This window comes from Moschus berezovskii, chromosome 3, assembly GCF_049115385.1.
Source record: "Moschus berezovskii isolate FMDL1 chromosome 3, NW_MosBer_1.0, whole genome shotgun sequence".
Taxonomy (NCBI): Eukaryota; Metazoa; Chordata; class Mammalia; order Artiodactyla; family Moschidae; genus Moschus; species Moschus berezovskii.
Genome location: NC_142462.1, coordinates 51,393,451 through 51,420,197, shown reverse-complemented (window position 1 = coordinate 51,420,197; position 26,747 = coordinate 51,393,451). Strand labels below are relative to the sequence as shown.

General features: G+C 36.5%; 1 protein-coding gene, 1 long non-coding RNA gene and 1 other non-coding gene across 4 annotated transcripts in view; 1 reads left to right on the top strand and 2 right to left on the bottom strand.

Moving 5' to 3' along the window:
• PTPN12 (protein tyrosine phosphatase non-receptor type 12) overlaps positions 1–9,815 on the top strand; it is a 91,202-nt gene extending 81,387 nt beyond the window's left edge. For both annotated transcript variants that reach the window (XM_055420694.2, XM_088834041.1), the window contains exons 14-18: positions 4,014–4,091; positions 4,929–4,996; positions 5,906–5,936; positions 8,290–8,397; positions 8,935–9,815. In XM_055420694.2, coding sequence (XP_055276669.1) covers positions 4,014–4,091; positions 4,929–4,996; positions 5,906–5,936; positions 8,290–8,397; positions 8,935–8,996 — 347 coding nt within the window. In that variant the 3' untranslated portion in view covers positions 8,997–9,815. The remainder of the gene's footprint in view (positions 1–4,013; positions 4,092–4,928; positions 4,997–5,905; positions 5,937–8,289; positions 8,398–8,934) is intronic.
• The window catches only part of LOC148778321 (uncharacterized), a 65,445-nt gene continuing 38,856 nt past the window's right edge, over positions 159–26,747 (bottom strand). The window contains exons 2-3 of the long non-coding RNA XR_016036945.1: positions 26,479–26,596; positions 159–4,522 (exon numbers count right to left, since the gene is read on the bottom strand). This is a non-coding gene — a long non-coding RNA (uncharacterized LOC148778321). The remainder of the gene's footprint in view (positions 4,523–26,478; positions 26,597–26,747) is intronic.
• Positions 25,565–25,676, bottom strand: LOC129552904 (small nucleolar RNA SNORA57). The gene has a single exon (XR_008685378.1). It is a non-coding gene; the product is annotated as a small nucleolar RNA SNORA57 (small nucleolar RNA).

Sequence of the window (26,747 nt, the reverse complement as noted above, 5' to 3'; positions counted from 1 at the left end):
CAAAGTTTCTGTGATTGAATGTGTGTTAGTCACTCAGTCATGCCCAACTCTTTGTGACCCCACGGACTGTAGCCCACCAGGTTCCTCTGTCCATGAGATTTTCCTGGCACGGATACTGGAGTGGGTTGCCATTTTAGTTGGAAATAATTTAGAGAAAGTAGGATTACTTAAAGTGTCACTGACATATTGGGTATTTAATTTCACCCATGTATGTTACAGAGAGTAAAGGATTCCCAGTTGGGTCAGTGGTAAAGAGTCCACCTACCAGTGCAGGAAATGAGGGTTCTATCCCTGGGTTGGGAAGATCCTCAGGAGAAAGAAATGTCAACCCACTCCAGTATTCTTGCCTGGAAAATTCCATGGACAGAGGGGTGGGCTAGAGTCCACAAAGAGTTGGACATGACTTAGTAACTAAACAACAAAAACATAACAGATACCCATTTCATTATCTTTTATGATCTTTTAACTACAACATACCTTTTTAAAATTGTTCTTAGTAAAGGCTCCTTTCAACAATGAGTTTAACGAAGGAGCAATATTGCAACTGCTTAACAGAATATGGGAAGTTTAATTCAGTCAGTAAAAAATGGGATATTTCCATATCTAGTCATCAGTGCTACTACTGTTGAATTAATGACTCTTTAAGCAATCTAAACATCTCAAGATAACACATGCCCTAAGTTCCACGATGTATTATTGGGTCTTGAAACTCCTCTTTAATCTGATAAACATTACCATGATTGTTATCTTAAATAGACCATAAAGTTGAAAGCAAATATATAAACACAAAAGCTGTTTACTGATAGATTATCAATGGTCTTTTACTTGTCCATGAACTTTGGTAGTGACACATACAGACTATTTATTATGTGCAGGCAAAATTAGTACTGTGAACATGAAAGATGACTTTTTCTAAATCTGACCTGATAAGTTCACCCATACTGTGGTACCTGTTTTCCTCATCTCAGACATTCTTTATTTATCATTTTCTTTATTTTGGGGATGTATCTGATAGAGTAGATGAGAGTCTAAGCTAGTTTCTTAAATTTACTAAGAACTAAGCTAGTTCTTTTAATTTTTTAAAGGAAATCAGTCCTGGGTGTTCATTGGAAGGACTGATGCTGAGGCTGAAACTCCAATAATTTGGCCACCTCATGTGAAGAGTTGACTCACTGGAAAAGACTCTGATGCTGGGAGGGACTGGGGGCAGGAGGAGAAGGGGACGACAGAGAATGAGATGGCTGGATGGCATCACCGACTTGATGGAGATGAGTTTGAGTGAACTCTGGGAGTTGGTGATGGACAGGGAGGCCTGGCGTGCTGTGATTCATGGGGTCACAAAGAGTTGGACACGACTGAGCGACTGAACTGAACTGAAGCTAGTTCTTGATTCTTCTGCATTTTATTTGAGGGATCTTTAGAAGATACTGGTTGCCATAATAAATATTATAACAGTTTGGCGTAATTTAAAATTGTCAATATTTCCTCCCTCAACTTCAGGATTTGAAAAATAACTGCCAGGTTATAGCTACACAAGAAAATACATAGACAAGAAATTGTCGGGGTCTTTTTGTTTGTTTTAGCATATCAGGCAGTGCAGTGTGATCAAAACTATGCTTAAATGACTTAGGCATTAAAGATTTTCCTGTAAAACATTCTGTGTTGCAACATAACTACAGGCAGTTCTTTTTTTTGTTTGTTTTGATCACACTGTATTGGGATCTTAGTTCCCTGACCAGGGCTCAAACTTATATACCCTGCAGTGGAAGTGTGGATTCTTAACCACTGGACAGCTGGGGAAGTCCCTCAGGCAGTCCTAAATTTTAATGTTATTCATTCTTAACCTTGTAGATGAACCATTGGCACCAGGATTAGATTACTGTTTGCTTGTTTGTTTTAAAATTTGTTATGGAATAATTTTGATGCCTGAAATAACCTTTTGCATAAGTTATTGCCTGAAAACAAATTCCTGGCTATGAATTCTGATTTTAATATTGACTCAGGCCTCCTGAAAGTTTTCTCAAACATGGCTACACTGCTGCTGCTGCTAAGTCACTTCAGTCGTGCCCGACTCTGTGTGACCCCATAGACGGAAGCCCACCAGGCTCCCCCGTCCCTGGGATTCTCCAGGCAAGAACACTGGAGTGGGTTGCCATTTCCTTCTCCAATGTGTGAAAGTGGAAAGTGAAAAGTGAAAGTGAAGTCGCTCAGTCGTGTCCGACCCTTAGCGACCCCACGGACTGCAGCCTACCAGGCTCCTCCATCCATGGGATTTTCTAGGCAATAGTACTGGAGTGGCTTGCCATTGCCTTCTCTGATGGCTACACTAGGCTCCCATAAAGTGTATTATTTACAAAAGCCTATGAAAATGTGCATCTATGGTTAGCTAACATCTGAAACAATTTTATTACACAGAAAAAGCAATTCAAAGATCCAGGGAAAAACATGCAATTGAGAAGCCAAGTATACAGTTAGAAAATAAAGTCTTAAAATTGAGGACTGTTACAACAGAAGAGGTATAGAGTTTCCAAAAGATACTTGATACTTGATGTAAACAACCAGACTACTTCCTGATTTGTTCACTTAATTATGAAATGATGCCACAATGCCAAGATTATGCATTCCTTCCTTCCAGTACCCATCTCTTCACTGTGAGCTGTTAGTAACAAAGGGCACGGGAAAATAGGATTAATACTCAGACTGTTACTGCCAGGCAAGGTGGAAAATTCTTTTACTTGCTTAACTTTATATGCAAGAAAGAGTTACAGTACTGATGTTATATATATAAAGTACTGGACTGGAACTCTTTCTCAGGAGAATCCAGGGGGCTGTATTTTCTTTAGCTTCAGTTAAATGTAGGAAGGACCAGAGTAATCATACCTGGCCTCATGCATGTTGAAAAGGCTTTTCTTGATTTTCACTCTCTCTTTAATGCATGTCCTGTCAAATGTAAAACAGCAAAGTATCATAGCACAGTTAATATTTTTAAGGGTTATGGATACACAGAAATGTATCTTCATATTTTCTTTATCTACCTCCAGTGTGAAACGTCAAAGGATCTAATAGTCTTCGTGTGCATCATAAGGCTAACTGATGAGACTTACTTAATGAGACTTATCTTTTCCAACAGCTAGTTTTGTTTTTGCTGATGAAAAGCTTTTATAATATGGCTTCAGTCAGTATTCTCAACATATGGTCATATGGCACTGTTCACAAGATTTTAGGCACTAAATAAATGAACATTGCAAAAAAATTTTTTTTCATGTGAATCATTTTACTGGACCCTTTTAAAAAGTTATTTTTATTTGGAGGATAATTGGTTATCAATATTACGTTAGTTTCTACCATACATCAACATGGATCAGCCATAGGTATACAGAAGTCCCCTCTCTTGCCCTAAAATTGTAATGGTTATATTTTGTGTATTAGAAGAATAACTAGCACTATCAATCTATTTTAGTCATGAATATTTATTTAAAACATGACTGAAGTACATCATTAAGTTGGAAGTGAGTGGGATTTAAATATATATTTATATGGTCCACAGTATGGCAAAACTCATAAAAGGAGTTAAGCAGTTGATTATAGTTTGGGAAACACTGACTTCAAATGACAAAGCTTCCTTTTGTGGACTCAAAGGATCATCAGCAAGCCCAGTAGAAAAGGCACTTGCTTGCTGGCTTCTCTGTTGGAGATGCCGTCAAACTCAAGAGGACAGTGTGGTTGATGCCTGGAGGGTGTCAGGAGAATCACTGACATTTCCTCTGTGCAACAATGATGGAGGTTTTTTTGCTCAGTAAGCATCCTAATTCTTTGTGATAATAAGTTTAGTGATAAGGATATCTTGTTTAGTTTTTACACTTTTAAAGACTGGTTCTCTTAGATACTTGTGACAGTGATCTTTAAGAATGCCAACAAAGCTCTCATTTTGTTTAGATAACAGGTTCATTTTTAAATGAGTTAACATTTCTAACAAGTTTATAATTTGTCTAAATTTTATGTATTTAATATAGATGTTGATGTTAGTGAAGATTCGCCTCCTCCCCTACCTGAAAGAACTCCTGAATCATTTGTACTAGCAAATGAACACAGTGAGTGTATCTTCTGATTTTACATATTTTATACTCTAATAATAAGCCCAGAAAAACATGGCTAATTATAATCTATTGCTCTTGAGCTGCATAATTAAATCCAAAAACAGGTTTGAATTTATACTTTAATTTGTATTAAAAATACCTTAAAGGTGTTTTTATTTGCTAAGACTGCTAATAAAATGGCTGCATTTATGTCAAATACTATAATTCACTTAAATATAATTATAACAGTATATGATTTGTCTTTTCATTCATTAAAAATAGCACTTACATATGAAAAGAAATACATTTAAATTCTGTTGTTGGCAGCGTCACTCGGGTGATGTTGAGTGAAACTTAAGTCCATAAGAACATCAATGAAAAGTGGGAGAAAGTGATCACATACATAAAAGTGGGAGAAAGGGATCACATACATATTTCTCCTCATCCTGAAAAAGAGTACAGAAACAACTTTACTATATTTACAATGTCTTGTGCTCAGTGGAGGTGCTCACTACCAGTCTTATCCGTTGCATTTTACCAATATTTTATTAATTTTAACTGATTTTAAGAATTTTAAAAAAATAGTGAAGCTGTAAACTTCACTAATAATAAATAAATCTGTCATACCTGTAGATTACAATGTGCTTATATAAACTCTGATAATGGAATTTTTCAATTTTAAGGAAGAAAAACTTGAAGGGATATTCTTCATTTAATAAAAACTGGGAAAAGATTTAGTGGAAGTGATAATTTCTAAATATCTATAGTATCTGTTTTTAAATATTACCTGAATGCAAGAAATTTCAAGAATTAAAGATGTTAATTTTAATTGTAAGATTTTGTTTTTCTCAGATACATCTGTAAGAGCTGAGTGGAGTGAACTTCAAAATCAGGAACAGTCTGAACATAAAAAACCTGAAGTGAGTCTTTTGGGGATTAGAACAGCTATAGCTCAGTATTTTTGTTCTTTTATTAATTGATCTTAACAGTTGTTTACTGTTACCTTAAGACTATTAAATATAATTTTTGATAATTGTATCTTATGCTATGATTTCAGATAAAAAGCCTATATAAAATGTCAGATCAAAAATTTTTTTAAAGAACGTCATGAGCATCACTTCAGAGTATTATTTTCCAAGCTGCTTTTGAAATTTGTAAATTATGCCTTGTTCCAAACCATTTTGGAGGTATGAATGGAACAGGAGTTACTATTTTCAGGGTCATAGTACATCCTAGATTTTGTTCTTTCTGTTATAAAATCAGGTATATAGTCTCTCCCTTTGTTTCTTCTGGTTATGTGAGGTTTCCTTTCACATTCAGGAAATGTTTTGGTAGCTCAATATTTTAGCAATGGGAATGCTATTTTTATCAACATTAACATTTTGCATATTTTCCTCATAGTTGAATATCTCCGAAAGTGGAATTTATCTTAAAATTGGTTAAAAAAAATTGTGATATACTTTAATTGGTGCATAAAGTATTGGTAACATAATAATAAAGATATGTCTTACAGTCAGTAATATAGTTTGATGAATACAGTAGAGGCTTGGCAAAATGCACTTGTATGCGTACTATCTCATCAGTAAATGCTGCAAGTTCAGTTTTCATCCAGAAGGAATAATGAATTTCCCTGTCTTTTTATTCCCAATATAAAAACACATTAAAAATTTTTAACTCTTAATTGTAAACACAATTGTTTTCTTTTCCTTTGACACCGAGAGTCTTGATAGATCTTGATTTATTGGGATATATACTCACAACCCCACATTTTCTATACTTTGTGCATGAAAGGGATATACTATAATAGTTTTTGAATGTCTTCCTTATAGGGCTTGATAACCTCTGGAAGTGAAACATGTGGTAAGTTGGATTGTGTTCTTTTCTGCTATAGATTATACAGATTAAGTTACATAAAATAGCATGTCTCATGGTGTACACATTTGGTTATTTGTTTGTTTGTTTTTGGTGTTTTTGTTGTTATTTGGTTATTTCTCCATGTGAAAAAATATGTAGGATGACTTTTCTGAAACCTGAATTATGTAGTGTAATTCTTTTAAATTTATTATTATACCAGGTCAGGAGCATAACAGCATTTATCATCAGTCATTAATGGCTGATAGGAAGGAAATCATTTTTAGAATATTTTCTTATATTTTATTTCTGTTATTTATAAAAACACCTAGAATCTAGATGTGATAGTGATTTGAATAAATGCCCAAAATTAACCTAGATGATTGAACTGGGTTGTTTTGGAAATTTTCTTTTTAGGACTTTCACATTTGTGAAGGCCTGTAAGATTATGTTAGCTCAACCCAGTGTTATAATGCCAAGTTAGACAATTTTTCCATTGCATTACTTTTACTATCATAGTGGTCAAGTTATTGTTCATTCCTTTAAAGGAGTAACCATGTGAGTGGCTCACTAATCATCCTAGCCTGTACGATTCCCTCAGTTTATCTATCATCTCTGCCCTAACCTCTCTTCTGCCTCAGCTGCTGTCACCCTGAATCTGTACCTAATGGGGCTCATTCCATCACATAAACTCTTTATTACTCTCTACTTACTTTTCTGAGGCAACAAAAGTTTTAGGGTCAAGCCTACCAAGATTAGGATCTTATTTTTGCCATTTTACTTACGACGTGGTTTTGGGAAGTGACCTAATCTTTCTAGGCCTCAATTTTCTTCTCTGTGAAATGCAGCTAATCATAACCTACTCTAGAGAAGGTTATGATTGTTATGAAGGTTTAATTAAATTAAATCACATATACACAATGCCTAGCACATGGTGGGCATTGATATAGTAGCAGTGCTGTTATTATTATCTGTATTATATTACTACCGCTAGATCCCTGGGTTTTCTTTGTATCTGTTAACTCCTTTCTGATTTCTCTTTCTCCTCTATTCAGTCTAGATACCATCATCCATCACTTTAATCACACACATAGTTATCCTTAACTTTCTTATCCCTGATTCCCATGCCATCTTATTTTATCCCTCAAGATTACTCAATACTGCTGGGGAACATTGTTCAGTTTTATAGATTGAGCATACAGTTCTGGGATTGATCCACAAGTGAGCCCTCAGCATTTATTTTTTTCTAAAATCATGAATCCCACTAACTCTTACTTCATCTAACCTTTTCTTCATTCAGAAAATCGAGGCTTTTAATCTAAATCATCATTTCCTCATAGAAGGCAACCATGAATATATCACCACCACTAGTTTCATCTACATGCCTCTCTTCTCTGTCCCTATACTTACACACTGCTATAATAATTAATGTTCTTGTCTGTTTCTCCTACCAGACCAAGGGTTGGCAAACTATATCCCGTAGGCCTAATTCTGTTCTTGGCTTGTTTTCTTACTCTGCCCTTGAGTGAATAAATGGTTTTTACATTTTAAAGAGTTGTTTAAACATAAAAACAAAGAAACGCAACGTTGTAAATCAACTATACTCCAGTAAAATTAAAATATAAAATAAATTTTATTATTTTTTAAACCAAAAATAACTTTAGAAAATAAAAACAAAAATCAATGAACAATATGGGACAGAGACCATATGTGGCTTACAAAGCCTAAAATATTTATTGTCTAGCCATATACAGAAAAAGTTTGTTAGCCTCTTTCTAGACTATGAGTTACCTGATGACAAGGATAGTCTGTCATTTGACTTGTATTCCAAGTTTCCAGTAAAGTTCCTTACCAGGGGTATAGGGGATACGATGAAGGTGGTGAGTGGTGAAAGAATGACTGAATCATAGTAGTTGATTTCTTTTGTTACTAGTCTTAAGCACTGGCAGTTAAATAAGTAAACTACAATTTAAGCAGTGCTAAACCTTAAAAGAATTACTACTTTTTTAGGTGCAAATATTAACTCCATTAATAAACTATATGTAAACTATATATATATATAAACTTAACTTGCTATTGATTTCCACAGAAAAGCATTTCAGTTGAAGTTAAAGTAAGAGTGTAAGGAGAAGTCTCACATAGCAGAAGTACTCGCTACAGATTTCTAGGTGCCTGTAAGCACACCTAATGTGGTTTCCTGTGTTCAGGGTAACCTTGCGTTTGCCTGGGCCTCTAAAATTATGATGCTTAAGAGAAAACTGCTCTTTTAACTATTTGCCCACATTAAAAGCAATTAGAGGAATTTTTCACATATTATACTATAAATAAATGTGATTAATAATGGCTTTGGTTTGCATTTTAGATCATCCAGCACGAGGTATTCATACAGAGACCTGTACAGACTGTCCACCTCCTTTTAGTAATAAGAAAGATCAACTGTCAGAAAGTCCAGCAGAAGCCACAGAGATTGGTAATTTGTTTACAAAATAATTTTTGAACTATAATTGTGTAGTTAATGCTGGCAAGAATGAAAAACAGTTATTTGCCATCACTCCAGAATTGCACTAAGGCAAGGTTTATCAAACTTTTTTGCTATGATTTCTTCAGGTTTTTAGACAACACTTGGTAAGAATAAAACATGTACCATCAAAGTTGCTTGGAATTAATTGTAAAATAAATTTATCCTGTTTCATACTGAGATTAAAAACTAAAATATAAAATGCAGTATGTAAACAAATCTTACTTTTGTGTTGAAAAGACTAAAATATCCTAAATGTTTTTCTTACATTTTTATAGAATTGATTTTATTTTTATAAAAGAAGCAGTTATTTTCTCAACTATACAGAAGAAATTAAGAGTTGGTTTATGTTTGTAGATATTTGTTTAAATGATAAATTCCCATATGGAAATTTATTTGTTCCAGAAAAGAAGAATGTATACAGATATGGTTTAATAGTATAAAAGTATTTCTGAACACTAGCCAACTATTGTGGTATTTTGATTATAGGTTTTGGTAATCGCTGTGGAAAACCCAAAGGACCAAGAGATCCACCTTCAGAATGGACATGATTCAGGGAACTAAAAGACACTTTAAATTATACTGGAAAATTCAAGTGCCACTGAAAGCCAGATTTATAGTATTCCATCTTAAAAACGTGGGACTAACAGCAGTGTAGATTGTTACCTTAGTGATTTTTTCTTTTTCTTTTTTTTTGCTGGGACCATCTACCTGCCTTATATTACACTTAGGAAAAGTATTACATTTGGTTTATTTTGTAACTTCAAGTATTATTGCCTTAATGTCTCTTAACCCTGTTACACGCTGCTTGTAGACATGTTAATATAGTAATACTTTTTATGATAAATCGAGTTTAAGGACTACTCTTTTTTGCTAATGTTTTATCATGTATGCATTATTTTGTATATGTAAAGGGCAAGTAGGTATATAATTTGATAAAGTTGCAGTCATAAAATATTATTAACAGAAGATGTAAGAAATTTCTGCATGGTCTAAATCTTTGTGTACCTTATTTGTAAATTATTTGCCCTGAAGTTTTAGAAAATAGTTTCTGATTTTTAAAATTGCTGGATTCATGCAGCCAGCTTTACAGGTTATCAGAGATCAAAGATTGTAATAATAATACATTTTGTAAATTGTAAGCAAAAAGTTATTTTTATATTATATACTGTCTAATTGTCCATCCTAATTGTCTTTGTTTTCATCTAGTCATGGAGATTCAGTAAGTGCCTTGGAACAATATTGAATTCTCTTAGCTTGTGTGTGTTACTTTAATATTTGAACTCAACTGGGATTAGAAGACTATCAAACTATATGTATGTTTCAGGATATTTGACCTGCCATTAAAAAAACAAAAACAATTTTACAGTGCTTATTTGTTTTGGTTTTTCATTCCTCATTTTTAGAAAATTAGACTTAATATCCACCTTCCTGCCAGCTCAATCTTATCTTTAAGTCATGCTGTGAATGGGGTTTAATCTCTTGATTAAAAAATAGGGAGCACCTTCTGCGGCAACATGGCTGTGCAGTTCTAAATACTTATCTTGAGTCAGCCCTATGCATACTTCTCAGCCTTATCATTATTGCCTACTGGGATCCAGGAAAACTCCAAACAAAGGTGCAGTTGGATAAGGGGAACTGGTTTCTTCCCATCCTGCAATGCAGCAGAGGTCCTGTCCATAAGTACCAAGTTCGAATTTTGACATCGTGGATTGAGGGAAGAAATTACAAGACTAAGGTGAGATAAAGTAATCATATATGAATAGAAGGAGGATCATTGTGGAAGAGAATATACTACTATAATTTCATGTCAAAAAATTTTCAAAGCTAAAGTCTTAGAATTTCACATTTTCCTCATATATTTGGTAAAAAACAATTGTGAATCCAGTGGACCTTTGATATTCACAAGAAACAAACACCTCTATAGCATGTCATTTTCTTAATAAAATTTAAAATGAAATAAAGTTTAACTGAAAAAAATATGTTATACACTTTATGACTTGTATAATATGGCACTGAAATCATTTGTAAAGACTTCTTTTGGGAAGGAGTTGCTTTGGAACACCTTCATTGAAGTATACATGTATTCAGAGGGTGCAGAAAGTATACTCATCATCATAAAGTTCACACTCCTATGAGTGTGACCACCTTCAAGCAGTAGAATAGGACTAGCCACTGAGAAGCTTCCCTCTGGGCATGTAAGATTTGTTCACTATGTGCAGCAGTTCCTTTATTCATTTTTCATTGCTAGAGTTTTGTATTGTGTGAATATGTCACAGTTTGTCTGTTCTGCTACTAACAGACATTTGTGTTGTTTTCAGCTTCGGAAAATTATAAAAATTTTGTTGCTACAAATACTTTTTAATGTGTTTTGGTGCACTTCTATATATGCATCTATTGGGTATATAATTCAGGAGTGCAGTTTTTATAGAGTATGCATATATATTCAGCTCTGTAGATATGGCCAGTTTTCAAAATTGGTTGTTCTGATTGTTACGTATTTCCCTCCTGACTAATGAGGTTGAGTAAATTCTTAGGTGCTTAGCACCATGTGGCTGTTCACTTTTGTGAAGGACCTGTTCAAGTCTCAAAAAGAAACTGTTTGGCATATCTACTAAAGCTGAGTACACACATATTCTATCATCTGGCAACTCTGTACCTGTTTTTCTCTTTAGTTATCTGTCTTTTTCATATTGATTTGTTGGAATTATTTATATATTCCACATTTTAATCCTTGTGGGTTTGCCTGGGTTTTGCCTTTTCACTCTATTAATGGTGTTTTTTTATTATTCTTTTTTAATAAAAGGAGTTCCTAATTTTAATTAAATTTATGAATGTTTTATTTTATAATTATTCTTTTTTGGTGTTCTTTTAGAAATGTTTGGCCACCCCAAGATCACGAAGATATTCTTCACTTTTCTAGAAGCTTAATTTTTTATTTATATTTTTATGTTATGTTTTTGTCTAAAACTGCAGAATTAATTTTTGTATAGAGTATGAGGTAGATTTCTTTTTCCTTGATGAATCACTATCTAATGTCCTTTCTCCAGTAAATATATATACTCTTATCATCATAAGTTATATATTCATTGATCTTAGTCAATTACTAGATTTTTTCTTTCTATTCCATTGCCTATCTTTATGTTTTAAATTCTGCCTTTTTCCATCTTTAGCTTTCTCCCAGTGATTTTTATATTGCCTAGACATTCCATAAAGTTATTACTCAGTTTTATTTCTTATTTAAAGCATATAATAAGTTTATTTGTATCTGAGATAAATTATTGCCAAATTCATCCAACTGTATATCCTAAACCCCTGTGGTCACTTAAAATAGCTGAATCTATAAAATTCTTTCTTTTTTAATTGTTTAAAACATTTCTTAATGCTATGGCCTGTGTCATTTTTTTAAACTGAAATATAATTGACTTATAGTATTAGCTTCAGATGTACAACATAGTGATGCAGTATTTTTATACATTACAAAATTATCACCATAATAACTGTAGTCACTATCTGTAACCAGAGTTATTACAATAGTGACTATATTTCCTATGTTGTACGTTACATGCCCATGACTTGTTTTTAACTAGAAGTTTGTACCTCTTAATCTTTATCACCTATTTCACTCATTTCCCCACCCCTTTTCCCTCACAACAACCAGTTTTATCATCTATGAATCTGTTTCTGGTTTTTTTTTTTAGATTCACTTGTTGTTTTTTAAGTTCTTTGTGCAGTATCTGTCTTCTTTTGTCTGACTTAGCATAATACACTCTAGTTCCATTCTTTTGATTGCAAATGGTAAAATTTCATTCTTTTTCAGGGCTGGGTAACATATATTCATTGTATATATACACCACATGTTTATCCATTTGTCTATTGATGGGCACATAATTCGTTTACTAAAAAGAGACAATTTTGTGCTAAATGTGATGGGGAGCAATAAAAATAATGCAATCTGAAGGTCTGAGAGAAATTCAAGTGAAGAATGGCATCTTAATTATATGTAGTCTTAAATGTGTTCTGATTGTAATAGTTTTGTTGAAGTACATATTTGGTAGTCTTGATTGCAATCCATGAAGTCATTCTAGTTTAATCTTAAATATAGAATAAATTTTAATTAAATCACTCTTGTGCTAGTTTTGGAAAAATTTTTCCTGTTTTTGTTTTCTTACACAGATATCTCCTCTAATTGCCTGCTTTTGAAAGTGAAAGTAAATGTGTTAGTCATTCATTAGTGTCCAACTCTCTGCGACCCCACGGGCTACTATAGGCTACCACACTCCTCTGTCCATGGGATTCTCCAGGCAAGAATACTGGAGCAGGTTGCCATTCCTTTCTCCAGGGGATCTTCCCGACCCAGGGATCAAACCTGGATCTCGTGCATTGCAGGTGGTTTCTTTACCCACTGAGCCACCAGGGAAGCCTTCCTGCTTTCAGTAATGTTATTTTAGATATTGAAAAAAGATTTTCATACATATCCATTCAATAATAGCTAAAAGTAGCCCTAGTTTTTAATACAAACTGTATTTTCTTAACAGATTTGCTGCAGTCTGTTTCTCCTGCTATTTGTCTTTAAGGTGCACAAGTCTTGTATGATAGGCAAATAACCAATTAGATTGTGATATGCTTGAGTAGCTCAAGATGTGTGTCATTATTCTAAACTACAACAAAACTGGGCTTTGTTGAGTTAGTGGGGGAAAAGAATTCCAAAGATTCCAGCCACTTTTCATTTTTTAGAGATAAAATGCCTTATGTACTAAAATGATGATTTAATGTAATAAAATCTCTTGCCAACATTTCAGCCAGAACATAAGTATACAAACATGCAGTATATCTGCGATGTTTTAAAATATTGTGGTTTTTAAATTTTGTCTTTATCTACTTGTATGTAAACTTGTTAGAGTATTTTCAATACTTTCTAAAATAAAATGTGAGAATTTACTGTATTAAATATAAAAACCAAAGTATTTAGTTTTTTCATTGTATTTGAAATAAGTACACAAAAACATTCATGCAGCTTCTATACAAACACTTTCAAATACCAATCTGGGGATCTACATATGTTGTGTAATTTGAAGGCTATAGTGATTAGCTGAGGTTAACAGAAAATCTTTTTTTGTTATTTTAAATTTTTTTCCTGGCACTGCACCATTTGGCTTCCAGGATGTTAGTTCCCTGACCTAAACCCTGGTCACACAGTGAAAGTACTGAGGCCTAACCACTGGACTGCCAGGGAATTCCCTAGGAAAACATTTTTTTAATTAAAATTATATATGGTAAACATTTTGTTGTGTCAAAACGGTAAAATGAGGTTTATAGGAAATTTACTATTACCATTTAGAAGAACAAAATAGTCTCAACATTTTTTCAACTTAAAATGAGTTGTCCACTTTCATATTATTTCATCTATCAATATCCATGTAACAGATAAAAATAAAAATCTATATGTAGAGATTTTACATTTAGACTTCGCTTTTATGTGAATTCACTTGAATTCAGGGCTAAAGGTTTTTGAAAGTTGGATTCTTTTACCTATTAATAGCTTTTAGCAGTTTCAGTGGTTGCAGGGGTGTGACATCATTGAGCTCTTCCCCATTCTGCCAGAAGGGGGCAAGCAAAGCAAGCAAAGGAAATTTATAGAAAAACTTCCCCCCGCCCCCCTGAAAAAAAAACAGACTTAGGAAAGGCACTCAAAATTCAGAAAGGTACAGCCCCAAAGCTTCTTGGGGTGGCTTCACTGTTTGAGAGTGTAAAGTCCCTAAAGCCAAGTGCCTGCCCCCCCATAAGCAAATCTTTTTTTTTTTATTGGAGGCTAATTACTTTACAATATTGGTTTTGCTATACATTGACATGAATCCGCCCTGGGTGTGCATGGGTTCCCCTTCTTGAACCCACCTCCCAGCTCCCTCCTCCCTTTATCCTCCCTCCGGGTCATCCCTGTGCACCAGCCCTGAGCACCCTGTATCATGCGTCGAACCTGGACTGGTGCTTCGTTTCACATATGATAATATATATGTTTCAATGCCATTCTCCCAAATCATCCCACCCTCACCTCTCCCACAGAGTCCAAAAGACTGTTCTACACATGTGTGTCTCTTGCTGTCTCACATAAAGGGTTATCGTTACCATCTTTCTAAATTCCATATATATGCGTTAGTATACTGTATCGGTCCAATACTTTGGCCACCTCATGCGACGAGTTGACTCACTGGAAAAGAGTCTGATGCTGGGAGGGCTTGGGAGTGGGAGGAGACAGGGACGACGGAGAATGAGATAGCCGGATGGCATCACCAACTCGATGGACATGAGTTTGAGTGAACTCTGGGGGTTGGTGATGGACAGGGAGGCCTGGCATGCTGTGATTCATGGGGTCGCGGAGAGTCGGACACGACTGAGCGACTGAACTGAACTGATACTGTATCGGTGTTTTTCTTTCTGGCTTACTTCACTCTGTATATAATAGGCTACAGTTTCACCCACCTCATTAGAACTGATTCAAATGCATTCTTTTTAATGGCTGAGTAATACTCCATTGTGTATATGTACCAAAGCTTTCTTATCCATTCGTCTAATGACGGACATCTAGCAAATCTTAAGGCATCAATACAAGTTCATGCAGACTCAGGCCTATCTAATAAAAATTATTAACCTTGCAGAACGCTTAACAAGTGCCAGACCTGCTAATCTCTGAATACATTACCTTTATTAATCTTCACATAAACCTTGCCAGATGGACATTCTTGTTAATCTGGGGAACACAAAGTCACAAAAAGTAGCAAAGCCAGGATTTAAGCCTAGCTCCTATTACAAAGTCCTTGCACTTAACTACTGACAATACTATATGCCCTAGTTTTCAGAGAAGCTAGAAGTGTAGGCTTTAGCAGGCAAGAACATGGATATGTTAGTTGACTAGAAAAGGGATTAGTTTCTTAGGTCAAATGTCACTAATAGACTTTAAAATACATGGCTTGAAAACTGATGGTGGTCCAGTGGTTAAGACTTGAGCTCCCATGGCAGGGGGTATCCGGGAGCTAAGATCCCAAAAAGGGGGAAAAAAAAATTTTAAAACCAGATAGAGTCCGTTCGCATGCTTTTCCTTGGTGTCTCTGTTTATTTCCTATCCTACAGTAGAGTAATTCTAGGGCAAAAGTATGGGACAGAAGTCAGAATCTGGAGTTTTACCAACTGGGTCAATTTTAACTTTACAGTTAACTTGGTCAGATACTGTAGCAGGTTGGAAATCATGGCCATGATATTTCCAGCTCCTCCCATCAAGATGAAGTTTGTTTTCCCACCCCAAGTATCTGGGCTGGACTTGTGCTTTGCTTTGAACCATAAAATGCAGCACATGTGTTTTCTTGGCTGACTCTTTGTCTAGACCTTGAGAGGGCAGGCTATTTCAATCTCTTGGGGTCCTGCTAGCATGTATAGACACTCAGGCTAAAACACCGACTTCAATGTGAAGTCGGCTGTATTAGCTCTCCGTACACTTTCTCATCACCTAGAGCCAGACATCTTGGAATGTGAAGTCAAGTGGGCCTTAGAAAGCATCACTATGAACAAAGCTAGTGGAGGTGATGGAATTCCAGTTGAGCTATTTCAAATCCTGAGAGATGATGCTGTGAAAGTGCTGCACTCAATATGCCAGCAAATTTGGAAAACTCAGCAGTGGCCACAGGAATGGAAAAGGTCAGTCTTCATTCCAATCCCAAAGAAAGGGATTGCCAAAGAATGCTCAAACTACCGCACAATTGCACTCATCTCACACGCTAGTAAAGTCATGCTCAAAATTCTCCAAGCCAGGCTTCAGCAATACGTGAACCATGAACTTCCAGATGTTCAAGCTGGTTTTAGAAAAGGCAGAGGAACCAGAGATCAAGTTGCCAACATCTGCTGGATCATTGAAAAAGAAGAGAGTTCCAGAAAAACATCTATTTCTGCTTCATTGACTATGCCAAAGCCTTTGACTGTGTGGATCACAATAAACTGGAAAATTCTGAAAGAGATGGGAATGCCAGACCACCTGACCTGCCTCTTGAGAAACCTGTATGCAGGTCAGGGAGCAACAGTCAGAACTGAACATGGAACAACAGACTGGTTCCAAATAGGAAAAGGAGTAAGTCAAGGTTGTATATTGTCACCCTGCTTATTTAACTTCTATGCAGAGTCCATCATGAGGAACGCTGGGCTGGAAGAAGCACAGGCTGGAATCAAGATTGCCGGGAGAAATATCAATAACCTCAGATATGCAGATGACACCACCCTTATGGCAGAAAGTGAAGAGGAACTCAAAAGCCTCTTGATGAAAGTGAAAGAGGAGAGTGAAAAAGTTGGCTTGAAGCTCAACATTCAGAAAACTAAGATCATGGCATCTGGTCCCATCACTTCATGGGACACAGTGGAAACAGTGACAGACTTTATTTTTTTGGGCTCCAAAAACTGCAGATGCTGATTGCAGTCATGAAATGAAAAGACGCTTACTCCTTGGAAGGAAAGTTATGACCAACCTAGATAGCATATTAAAAAGCAGAGACATTACTTTGCCAACCAAGGTCCGTCTAGTCAAGGCTATGGTTTTTCCAGTGGTCATGTGTGGATGTGAGAGTTGGACTGTGAAGAAAGCTGATCGCCGAAGAATCGATGCTTTTGAACTGTGGTGCTGGAGAAGACTCTTGAGAGTCCCTTGGACTGCAAGGAGATCCAACCAGCCCATTCTAAAGGAGATCGGTTCTGGGTGTTCATTGGAAGGACTGATGCTAAAGCTGCAACTCCAATCCTTTGGCCACCTCATGCGACGAGCTGACTCACTGGAAAAGAGTCTGATGCTGGGAGGGATTGGGGGTGGGAGGAGAAGGGGATGACAGAGAATGAGATGGCTGGATGGCATCATCGACTCGATGGACATGAGTTTGAGTGAACTCCGGGAGTTGATGATGGACAGGGCGGCCTGGCATGCTGTGATTCATGGGGTCGCAAAGAGTCGGACACGACTGAGCAACTGAACTGAACTGAACTGAATACAGCTGACACCACATGGAGGAGCGTCTAGGAGGGCTTCCTAATCACCAGAACTGTGAGAAACAAGGTGATGTTTTAAAGACATTATATCTTACCATAAAGTTTATTATGTAGTATATAACCAAATCAAAAATGGGGAACAAAAAATGCATAAATTAAATCTTCAAAATATTTAATGTAGATTCCATTTTTTCCTATTATCACTTTTCCACTTTTCATAAAGGTATAAAATATCCCTACGTGTTCTTTCTCTTCCTTTTTATAATATACAGTTGGTAATGAACTGAAAATATCAAAAGGCTGCAGCTAAAAGTCAAGGACTTTCCAAAATCTTAAATAATGCCTTACATAATTCGAAATGTACCCATAATGAAACTCTGTAAGCAGCTCCAAGGGCTGGAAAAGCATTTCTCTGAGCTCTAAAATAAAAGGGCACACTAGTAGTTCTTTTAGCAATTACATTATTTAAGGCTATAATGATACACATAAATAATCTGTAATGTGAAAGGTCTTAAGGTTGCAAGTTAGCAGAGATCCAAACAGATATGAAACCCTTTCCTTTCCTTATATACTTCGGAACAATTGAGACTTTCTACTAAGTAGAACTATATACATTATGTAACAAACGCTCTGTGTTACTATGTCCATATATTGCTGTGACTCACTTAATAAGAAGGCACTATCTTTATATCCATTTATAGATGAGGAAATCAGGGTACAGAGAGAAGTAAGTTGTCCAGGGTTACAATGCAGGGAAATTTTGCTCTCTCTGAGGGATGAAGGGGGAAGGGTAGAAAGCAGAAATGGAGTTAAATGGTATTATGGATTCAAAGAACAGCTCTGTGTAAGTAATTCTTGCCAGAGAAGTAACCATGAGAGCAAGGAGGCTGTTGCATGTCATTAGAGGTCCATGATGTGTCTCCAATATTTCCAGCTTTTGTCCACCACCATGGCCCCCTCTACCCTATAGCTATAGAAAACAGGGCCTAAATATATCTTGGAATTTTTCTCCTCTGTGTTTTGCACATTTGGCTCCACCCAACAGCCACCCACTACACAGAGCCTTCTTCAAATGTATACCTTTCGAAGTCCACCAGTAGTACTTTCCCCACAAAGCCTTCCAAATTCTCAATATGTTAATATTACTGTCTAGACTTCCAGCAGAATCAATTGCTCCTTCCATCACGTTTCTTTAGCTCTAGAATTCTAAGCAATTTCTTCCCATCACTTTCTTAAATGTTTTTTTTTTTAAATCTGTGGCCGTGCTCTGCAGGATGTGGGATCTGTTTCCTGCTCAGGGATCAAACCCATGCCCCCCTGCAGTAGAAGCACCAAATCCTAAATACCAGACCACCAGGGAAGTTCCTCCTACATCGCTTTAATTACTTGTTCATAAAATATATCTTCCATAGTAACTTGCAATTTTCTTGAGTGCCTAACCCACTTTTCTGCTTACAGTGTGTATTTGAAAACATTCATTGTAATGATATTATCTGAATAGAGGTGGCATTCAGTCAGGGTGAAGAGGGCATTTTTTCCAGACTAAGTTACTATAATATAAACTTTAGAGACAAGTAGAGGTGACATTTCTGATATTGCCTCAAGGCACTGTCAGTTTCAGGGTAAGTTCAAGTTAGAAAATTCCACAGCAATTTCATATAAGCAAGAGTAGCAGGTGAAATCGGGGATTCCCTGGTAGCTCAGCTAGTAAAGAATCTGCCTGCAGTGTGGGAGACCTGGGTTCGATGCCTGGGTTGGGAAGATCCCCTGGAGAAGGGAAAGGCTACCACTCCAGTATTCTGGCCTGGAGAATTCAGTCCATGGGGTCACAACCAGGGGACAAACTATACAGTCCATGGGGTCACAACCAGGGGACAAAATCTAGAAGCAGAGGACACTAACTATAAACAGCCAACCCACCAACAAGTTTTAGACTGTTTATGAAGCACAAAGTTTAGTGGAAATTAGCATTTACTACTAGTTTCACTGATAGATAAGCTCATTGACAGACAGCGCAAGTCAAATGGGGCTGCAGTTCCTTCAAGGAGCTATCCAGTCACTTTTAATCAATTAATACCCATTTTCCTTTAGGCAGAGAAGCCACAATTTTGGTGAATCATTTTTAGAAAGACAAGGTAGTACTTTGATTTCATAAGTCACTTGGAATCTGGGGGAAAAACACCTATATGTGCGTGAATATTTGCTTTTAAAATTAATTAAAAATAAATGTAATGATATCCATTTCTAAGAACATGAAACCGTGATTTAAAAATCACTGTATTCTGCAATGGAATATTACTCAGCCACAAAAAGGAATGAAATAATGCCATTTGCAGCAACATGGATAGATGGAGAAATTACCCTCCTCAGTGAAGTCAGACAGAGAAAGACATATATATGACATCACTTATAGGCAGAATCTAAAAAAATGATGCAAATGAAGCTATTTATAAAATAGAAATGGACTCAGATATAGAAAACAAACTTACAGTTATCAAAAGGGAAAGCAGTGGAGGGATAATTAGGAATTTGGGATTAACTGAAACACAATATTATATACAAACAGATAAACAACAAGGAGCTACTGTATAGCAGAAAGAACTATATTCAGTATCTTGTAATAGCCAGTAATGGAAAATAATCTGAAAAAAGAATATGCATGTATATAGATGTATATTTTTTGGATTATTTTCCATTATGTATGTATTTTCCCATATATATTATTTTCCATTTATATATGTGTGTATATATATATATATACAACTGAATCACTGTGCTATGTACATGAAACTTTTAAAATCAACTATAATTTTTAAAAATTACTGTATTCTAAATAAAGCCTTTTGGTCTAAGCCAGTGTTTTTGAAACTTTTTTCCATTATTGCTCTACCCCTACAGGAGAATATTTAAATTAAATTTAAATTCTCCCTAGTGAGAGTGATAAGGAATAAGATTTTGTTGGGTAGAGTTGAGCTCTGAAGGGACACAAACCATTATTATATCCAAGAGCTTTTTGCCTTTAAGAAAGTTTCAGAGTGCATGATATAAGCCCATTAACAGAAAACTGCAAACTCAAGATTGCAGCCAACTAGTTTAAGAGTCAATAGTGGTCCAGGTGTCATCCCCTTGGCTGTGTCTGGTAATATTAAGACTCTCAATGTGCTACTCACCCTTGTATCACCCTGCTGGGATGATGTTTCAGGTTTGTCTCCATATTTAAAATGAGACAGTAGTTTCATGCCCTCTTATAGTTTCAGGGACAAGGGAACAATCTGAAAATATTTGAACACTGAATCTAGTATTTATTTTATGGAATCTAACAAATCCGTTCTCTTGAATGGAGACATCTGATAATGTGCCTTACCCATTAATTAGCTAAAATGCTAATGGTGTTCCTTCTCTGCCTCTGCCTCCTTGTTCCTTCCTAAACATACTATTGACAAGTGTACTTTAAAATAGACATTTGTTTTCATCCACATCCAGAAAGGCTATAATAGGTGTGTTTCCCTTAATGAACACTATAATTTCCTTTTACCAAAGGACTGATAAAAGGATTAAATTATTTAATATACATAAAACACCTAGCATAATATAGTTTTTTCTTAGTATAAAACATAAAGCCATAAGTTATAAAAGAAACAACATATAATCAACTGAAAAAGCAAAGATCTTACGGTGTAAGTGAATGATTGTTGACATAACCACAATACTATTATCAAATCTAAAAAATTAAAAATAATTATTAATATGATTAGTTTTCCAAGTTTACATGTTCAAATTTCCCTGAGAGTCTCATAAAATGTTTCTGACAATTGTTTTGTTTGAATGAAGATACATACAAGATTCACACAGTGCATTTACTTGATCCATCTTTTAAATTTCTTAATTTTAGGTTCCCCTCCTTTTTTTCCCCTTGCCATTTATTTGTTGAATTGTGTCACTTTTCCTATATAGTTTCCCACACGATTTTGCTAACTGCATCCCTGTGGTGTTTTAAAACGTGCCTCTATCCTTCTAATTCTTGTACACTTGATAGCTGGATCCAGTGAGCTCCTCAGATTCAGGTTTGATGTCTGGGGCAAGGATGCCTCAGATATGCTGTCATCTAGTCATGATACCCGGTCATACTGTCTAGTAGTCTCAGTGGTAATATTAATCAATGAGTGCTGTCAGGCTGATTGATTCATCAAAAAGTGTTCAACGTTTCATATAATGCCATCCTCCTCTTAATATGACTTCCTGGGTTTTAGTATCTAGAAGGCTAAAAATGCATTTCTCAAACTCCCTTGCAGCTAGAGTTACTGATGTGATTTGAATTCCATCAACTATAGGCAGTTGTGTATAGCGAACTCAGTTGTGGAAAGTCAGGTTGTGAGGCAGCTTCATGACAGGGTGTATTATAGTGAAAGACGTGGCTGTGGAAACAGTGGTTTCAGGGTGTCTTCCCCATTCAGTAGGTAACCTCCTGAGCATGGCCTGATCAATAGTCCTTTAACAGCTCAGTTCTTTAGCCTGGATTTGTGAGTTACTCCTGAAGTTCAACCCACTGGCTGTTTCTTCAACCCTGCCAACCATTTGTGATAAGACCATGTAATACATCCCTTTTGGCTTAAATTACCAGAGTGGATTTTGTTCTCTGCTTTGAATTCTGACTAATATAGCTCCACTAAGAAAAAATATTTTCAGCAATTGTCAAACAGTTCCCTCTCACTTTTTTAAGAGTGAATTTAGTTAAGCTTGTTAACAATTGCCTGAGTATGTAATATAGATATCCCAGGAAGACAAGCCTTTTTAAAAGAAAAAAATCATATAGCAATTTCACACTAACATTGTATAAACTTTCTAAAAGAAACAAAGACGTGCCTTCCCTGCCAGTTTTACTGAGAAATAACCTACATGAATCGCTGTACAAGGTTAAGGCATACAGTATGATGGTGTGATTTACATATATTTTGAAACAATTACCACAATAGATTCAGTTAACATCAATTATCCTGTAGATGCAATAAAAAGAAAAGAAAAAAATTTTTTTCCTTGTGATGAGAGCTTAGGAATTACTTTTCTAATAACTTTCCATGTCACATAGCAGTGTTAGCTACGGTCACCATATCATACATTACATCCTTAGTACATATTTATAACTGAAAGCTTGTACCATTTGACCACCTTCCTCCAATTACCCCCCTCCTAGTGTTTTTTAAACATTTAAAAATTAATCCATGTTAAGAAAAATTAATCCACATCCATTAATGGAAACAATTTTATTGAAAAGTAATTTAAATATTATCTTCACAAAATCTTAATTCTATAATATGAAGTAATAGGTATAAATCTTCAGAGTCTGGCAAAAGAGATTTTTATTCAATATTTTATTCAGTTCAGTTCAGTTCAGTTCAGTCGCTCAGTCGTGTCCGACTCTCCGCGACCCCATGAATCACAGCACGCCAGGCCTCCCTGTCCATCACCAACTCCCGGAGTACACTTAAACCCATGTCCACAGAGTCGGTGATGCCATCCAGCCATCTCATTCTCTGTCGTCCCCTTCTCCTCCCGCCCCCAACCTTTCCCAGCATCAGAGTCTTTTCCAGTGAGTCAACTCGTCGCATGAGGTGGCCAAAGTATTGCAGTTTCAGCTTTAGCATCAGTCCCTCCAATGAACATCCAGGATTGATCTCCCTTAGAATGGACTGGTTGGATCTCCTTGCAGTATAAGGAACTCTCAAGAGTCTTCTCCAACACCACAGTTCAAAAGCCTCGATTCTTCGGCGATCAGCTTTCTTCACAGTCCAACTCTCACATCCATACATGACCACAGGAAAAACCATTGCCTTGACTAGACGGACCTTGGTCGGCAAAGTAATGTCTCTGCTTTTTAATATACTATCAAGGTTGGTCATAACTTTCCTTCCAAGGAGCAAGCGTCTTTTAATTTCATGGCTGCAATCAGCATCTGCAGTGATTTTGGAGCCCAAGAAAACAAAGTCTGACACTATTTCCACTGTTTTTCCATCTATTTCCCATGAATGTAAAACAGAGAAGTTGAAAGAAACTATACCATGACCTATCCAGTGACCAAATTATACTTATACCTGTCACCTGAACTCTAAAATTAAGTTATATTTGTTTTACCACACATCTAACCATCTATACATCTCTCTATCATACATTAATCCATCTTATTTTTTGATATATTTCAAAGTAAGTTGCAAGCATGAGTACATGCTTGCAATGTATGAGCGCATGCATACTCAGTCATGCCCTGTCTGACTCTGTGACCCCATGGACTGTAGCCTGCCAGGCTCCTCTATCCATGGAATTTCCCAGGCAAGAATACTAGAGTGGGTTGCCATTTCCTACTCCAGGGGATCTTTCCTACCCAGGGATCAAGCCTGCATCTCCTGAGTCTCCTGCATGGCAGGCCGATTCTTTACCAACTGTGTCACCTGGGAAGCCCAAAATATAAGTACACTTCACGCCTAAATACTTCAGAATAGTAAAAAAATTTTTTTTCAAGTATAGTATCTGGCCACTGGAGGGCTTCCAAATGCCATAAAATGCATTAGAAAGTAAACCAGTCTATGGAAGTGAAAGTTGCTCAGTCGCGTCTGACTCTGCAACCCCATGGACTGTACAGTCCAAGGAATTCTCTTGACCAGAATACAGGAGTGGGTAGCCTTTCCCTTCTCCAGGGTATCTTCCCCACCCAAGAATTGAACTGGGCACTGCTGCATTGCTGGCAGACTCTTTACCAACTGAGCTATCAGGGAAGTCCAAACTATAGTGTTTAAGTTGTCAAATCCTGGGGAAGGCAAGAAGTTGCATGGCGTGTAAAGGGCGTCAATGAGATGGAGAGACCCAATCTGAAATCCAGCAAAACTGCAACATTTTTTATTTTTACCTTCATACCTCTCCTCCTCTTTTTACAGCTACTTCAATTATAAAAGAGAAAACACAAATGATTTGTGCTATTGAAGGTAGAAACTCTTTAAATCAGAATCTCAGAAAACTTGATGGAAATCAAGATGTTATATTTGCATAAGTGAGCTGGCATCATGAACTCAATGTTAACTTTCCATGAGGGCAGGAGCTTAGTTTTATCATTTATCCCTAGCATGTAGAACACTGCCTAGCACATACTGCTGCTGCTGCTAAGTCACTTCAGTCGTGTCCGACTCTGTGCGACCCCACAGACAGCAGCCCACCAGGCTCCGCCGTCCCTGGGATTCTCCAGGCAAGAACACTGGAGTGTGCTGCCATTTCCTTCTCCAATGCATGAAAGTGAAAAGTGAAAGTGAAGCCGCTCAGTCGTGTCAGACTCCTCAAGACCCCATGGACTGCAGCCTACCAGGCTCCTCCATCCATGGGATTTTCCAGGCAAGAGTACTGGAGTGGGTTGCCATTACCTTCTCCAAGCACATACTAGTGCTCAATAAATATATTCACTGAAGAAGTGGGTGAATTCAAGTGCTTAATTCGAAATATAATATTCACATATTTCCTGTCATTACTAATCAGAGGTTTTTCTAAAATAAAAATAAGCCTCAACTTAAGTGCATAGGTTGATTATCTAGAGCTAGAGTTGCAATTATACAGAAATGACACGTTTTCCACATGCAGTGGGAACTTCCGCACAAGCCTATAGTGTAGCCCCCGCTGAGGCTCACCTCACTGGTGAGTAGGTTTTGCCGAAGCCCCCGGCTGGGCAGAATTCACACTACCTTTTGATGGAGACCACAGGAAAGCTTCACAGAATTGTTAGGGCACTTTTCAAACATACCCTGGGACTTCCTAGAAACAAATATGAAGTCTGTCTGTGAACCAGTGGGGATGAGTCAGTGGAATCTGAATTATTGCTATTGATGTTATTCTCCTTTTGGGCTTTTAGACTGGTGATACCTGAGGAAATTCAAATGTGCTGCAACTTTAAAATTACGTTGTTAAGGTGATCATTTTCTTTGAGATTTCCTTGGCCTAGAGAGTATTTCCATATTCAGCACAAGTTCATCAAGCTAGCACACATCTCAACAGCTACTGTGATTTTTTTTTCTTTTTTTCTTCCTTTTTTTGTTCTATTTTTCTCCCCCCAACACCTTTTTTTCCTCTGTGTCCCAGCACTTGAGGATAGAACTGGCAGACCAGTGGCCGCTGGTACTGAAGACATAACGCTGAGGGGGCCAGAGCCCATCCCTCCCAGCCCCGCCAAGAAAAGGAAGGTCCACAGGCACCATCTCCCTCCCCGAGATCCCCAGCCCAACCCCAGGTTTACTTGGCCACACTCACTCAGTCGCTGCCCTCCCCTACTGTGATATTTTGAAAAAACATATATTTTTGTCTCTTTAAGAGGATGAGAGACAAACATTTTAATGTGTCTATATAGAGAGCAACATAAATAATAATTTCAGATCTATCCGTTTTCCTGTTAGAGATCACAATTGGTGGCCTACCTAGATGGGAATCAAGGACAAATGAGATTTAAAATCCATAAAATCACCTTGTATTTTATACTCAAAATAGGTATTTAGAGAAATTTCATGGCATAAGCTATAAAAGGTTAAATGTCCAAAGTAACCTGCTACAGCGAGTGCTACCCTCTCACTAAAGGTAGGTAAGATCTGCAGGCCCCTACAGACTTTCAAATAGTCCAGTGAAGATGATCATTAAAACATACCTTAGAGAAACCACATTCTTCCAAGTGAGCCATCAGAGGCTTCCTGCCACTTGGTATAATGTGATAGAATCCAAGCAACTGGATATTGGTGGGAGGTGGTTGACTGAGACCAAATATTCATTTGTTCTTTCTCAGAATGTTGCTTCTCTATGTCAAGGTTTACACTAACCCCAGGTACATTCAGTGAAATAAACAAGAAGCAAGCGTCATTTTCATAAAGGTAAATTCATCCAACTGAACTGGATTCCTTTTCTGTCTTTACGACCTTCCTATTTATTTTGGTGTTAAGATATACTTTGTGTTAATAGTGGTAATGAATGATAGCTTCATGTTTTCATTGTACTTACCTTAGTAAAAATGAAAGTAAAAAACTCCATGTTAATCTCCAAAATTATCTTGAAAATTTAATTGTACATGAAAGTCCAATGTCTGGAAAAGTCAAAAAGGCTCTTCCAAATTAAGATTCTGTAATGCAAAAATAAAATAATCAACAACTCTATGAATTCATTTTCCCTATTCAGGTACTGGACATGAAACTGAATAAATCGAAAACTATTGGTTGTTCCTGGAGAAGGAAATGGCAACCCACTCCAGTGTTCTTGCCTGGAGAATCCCA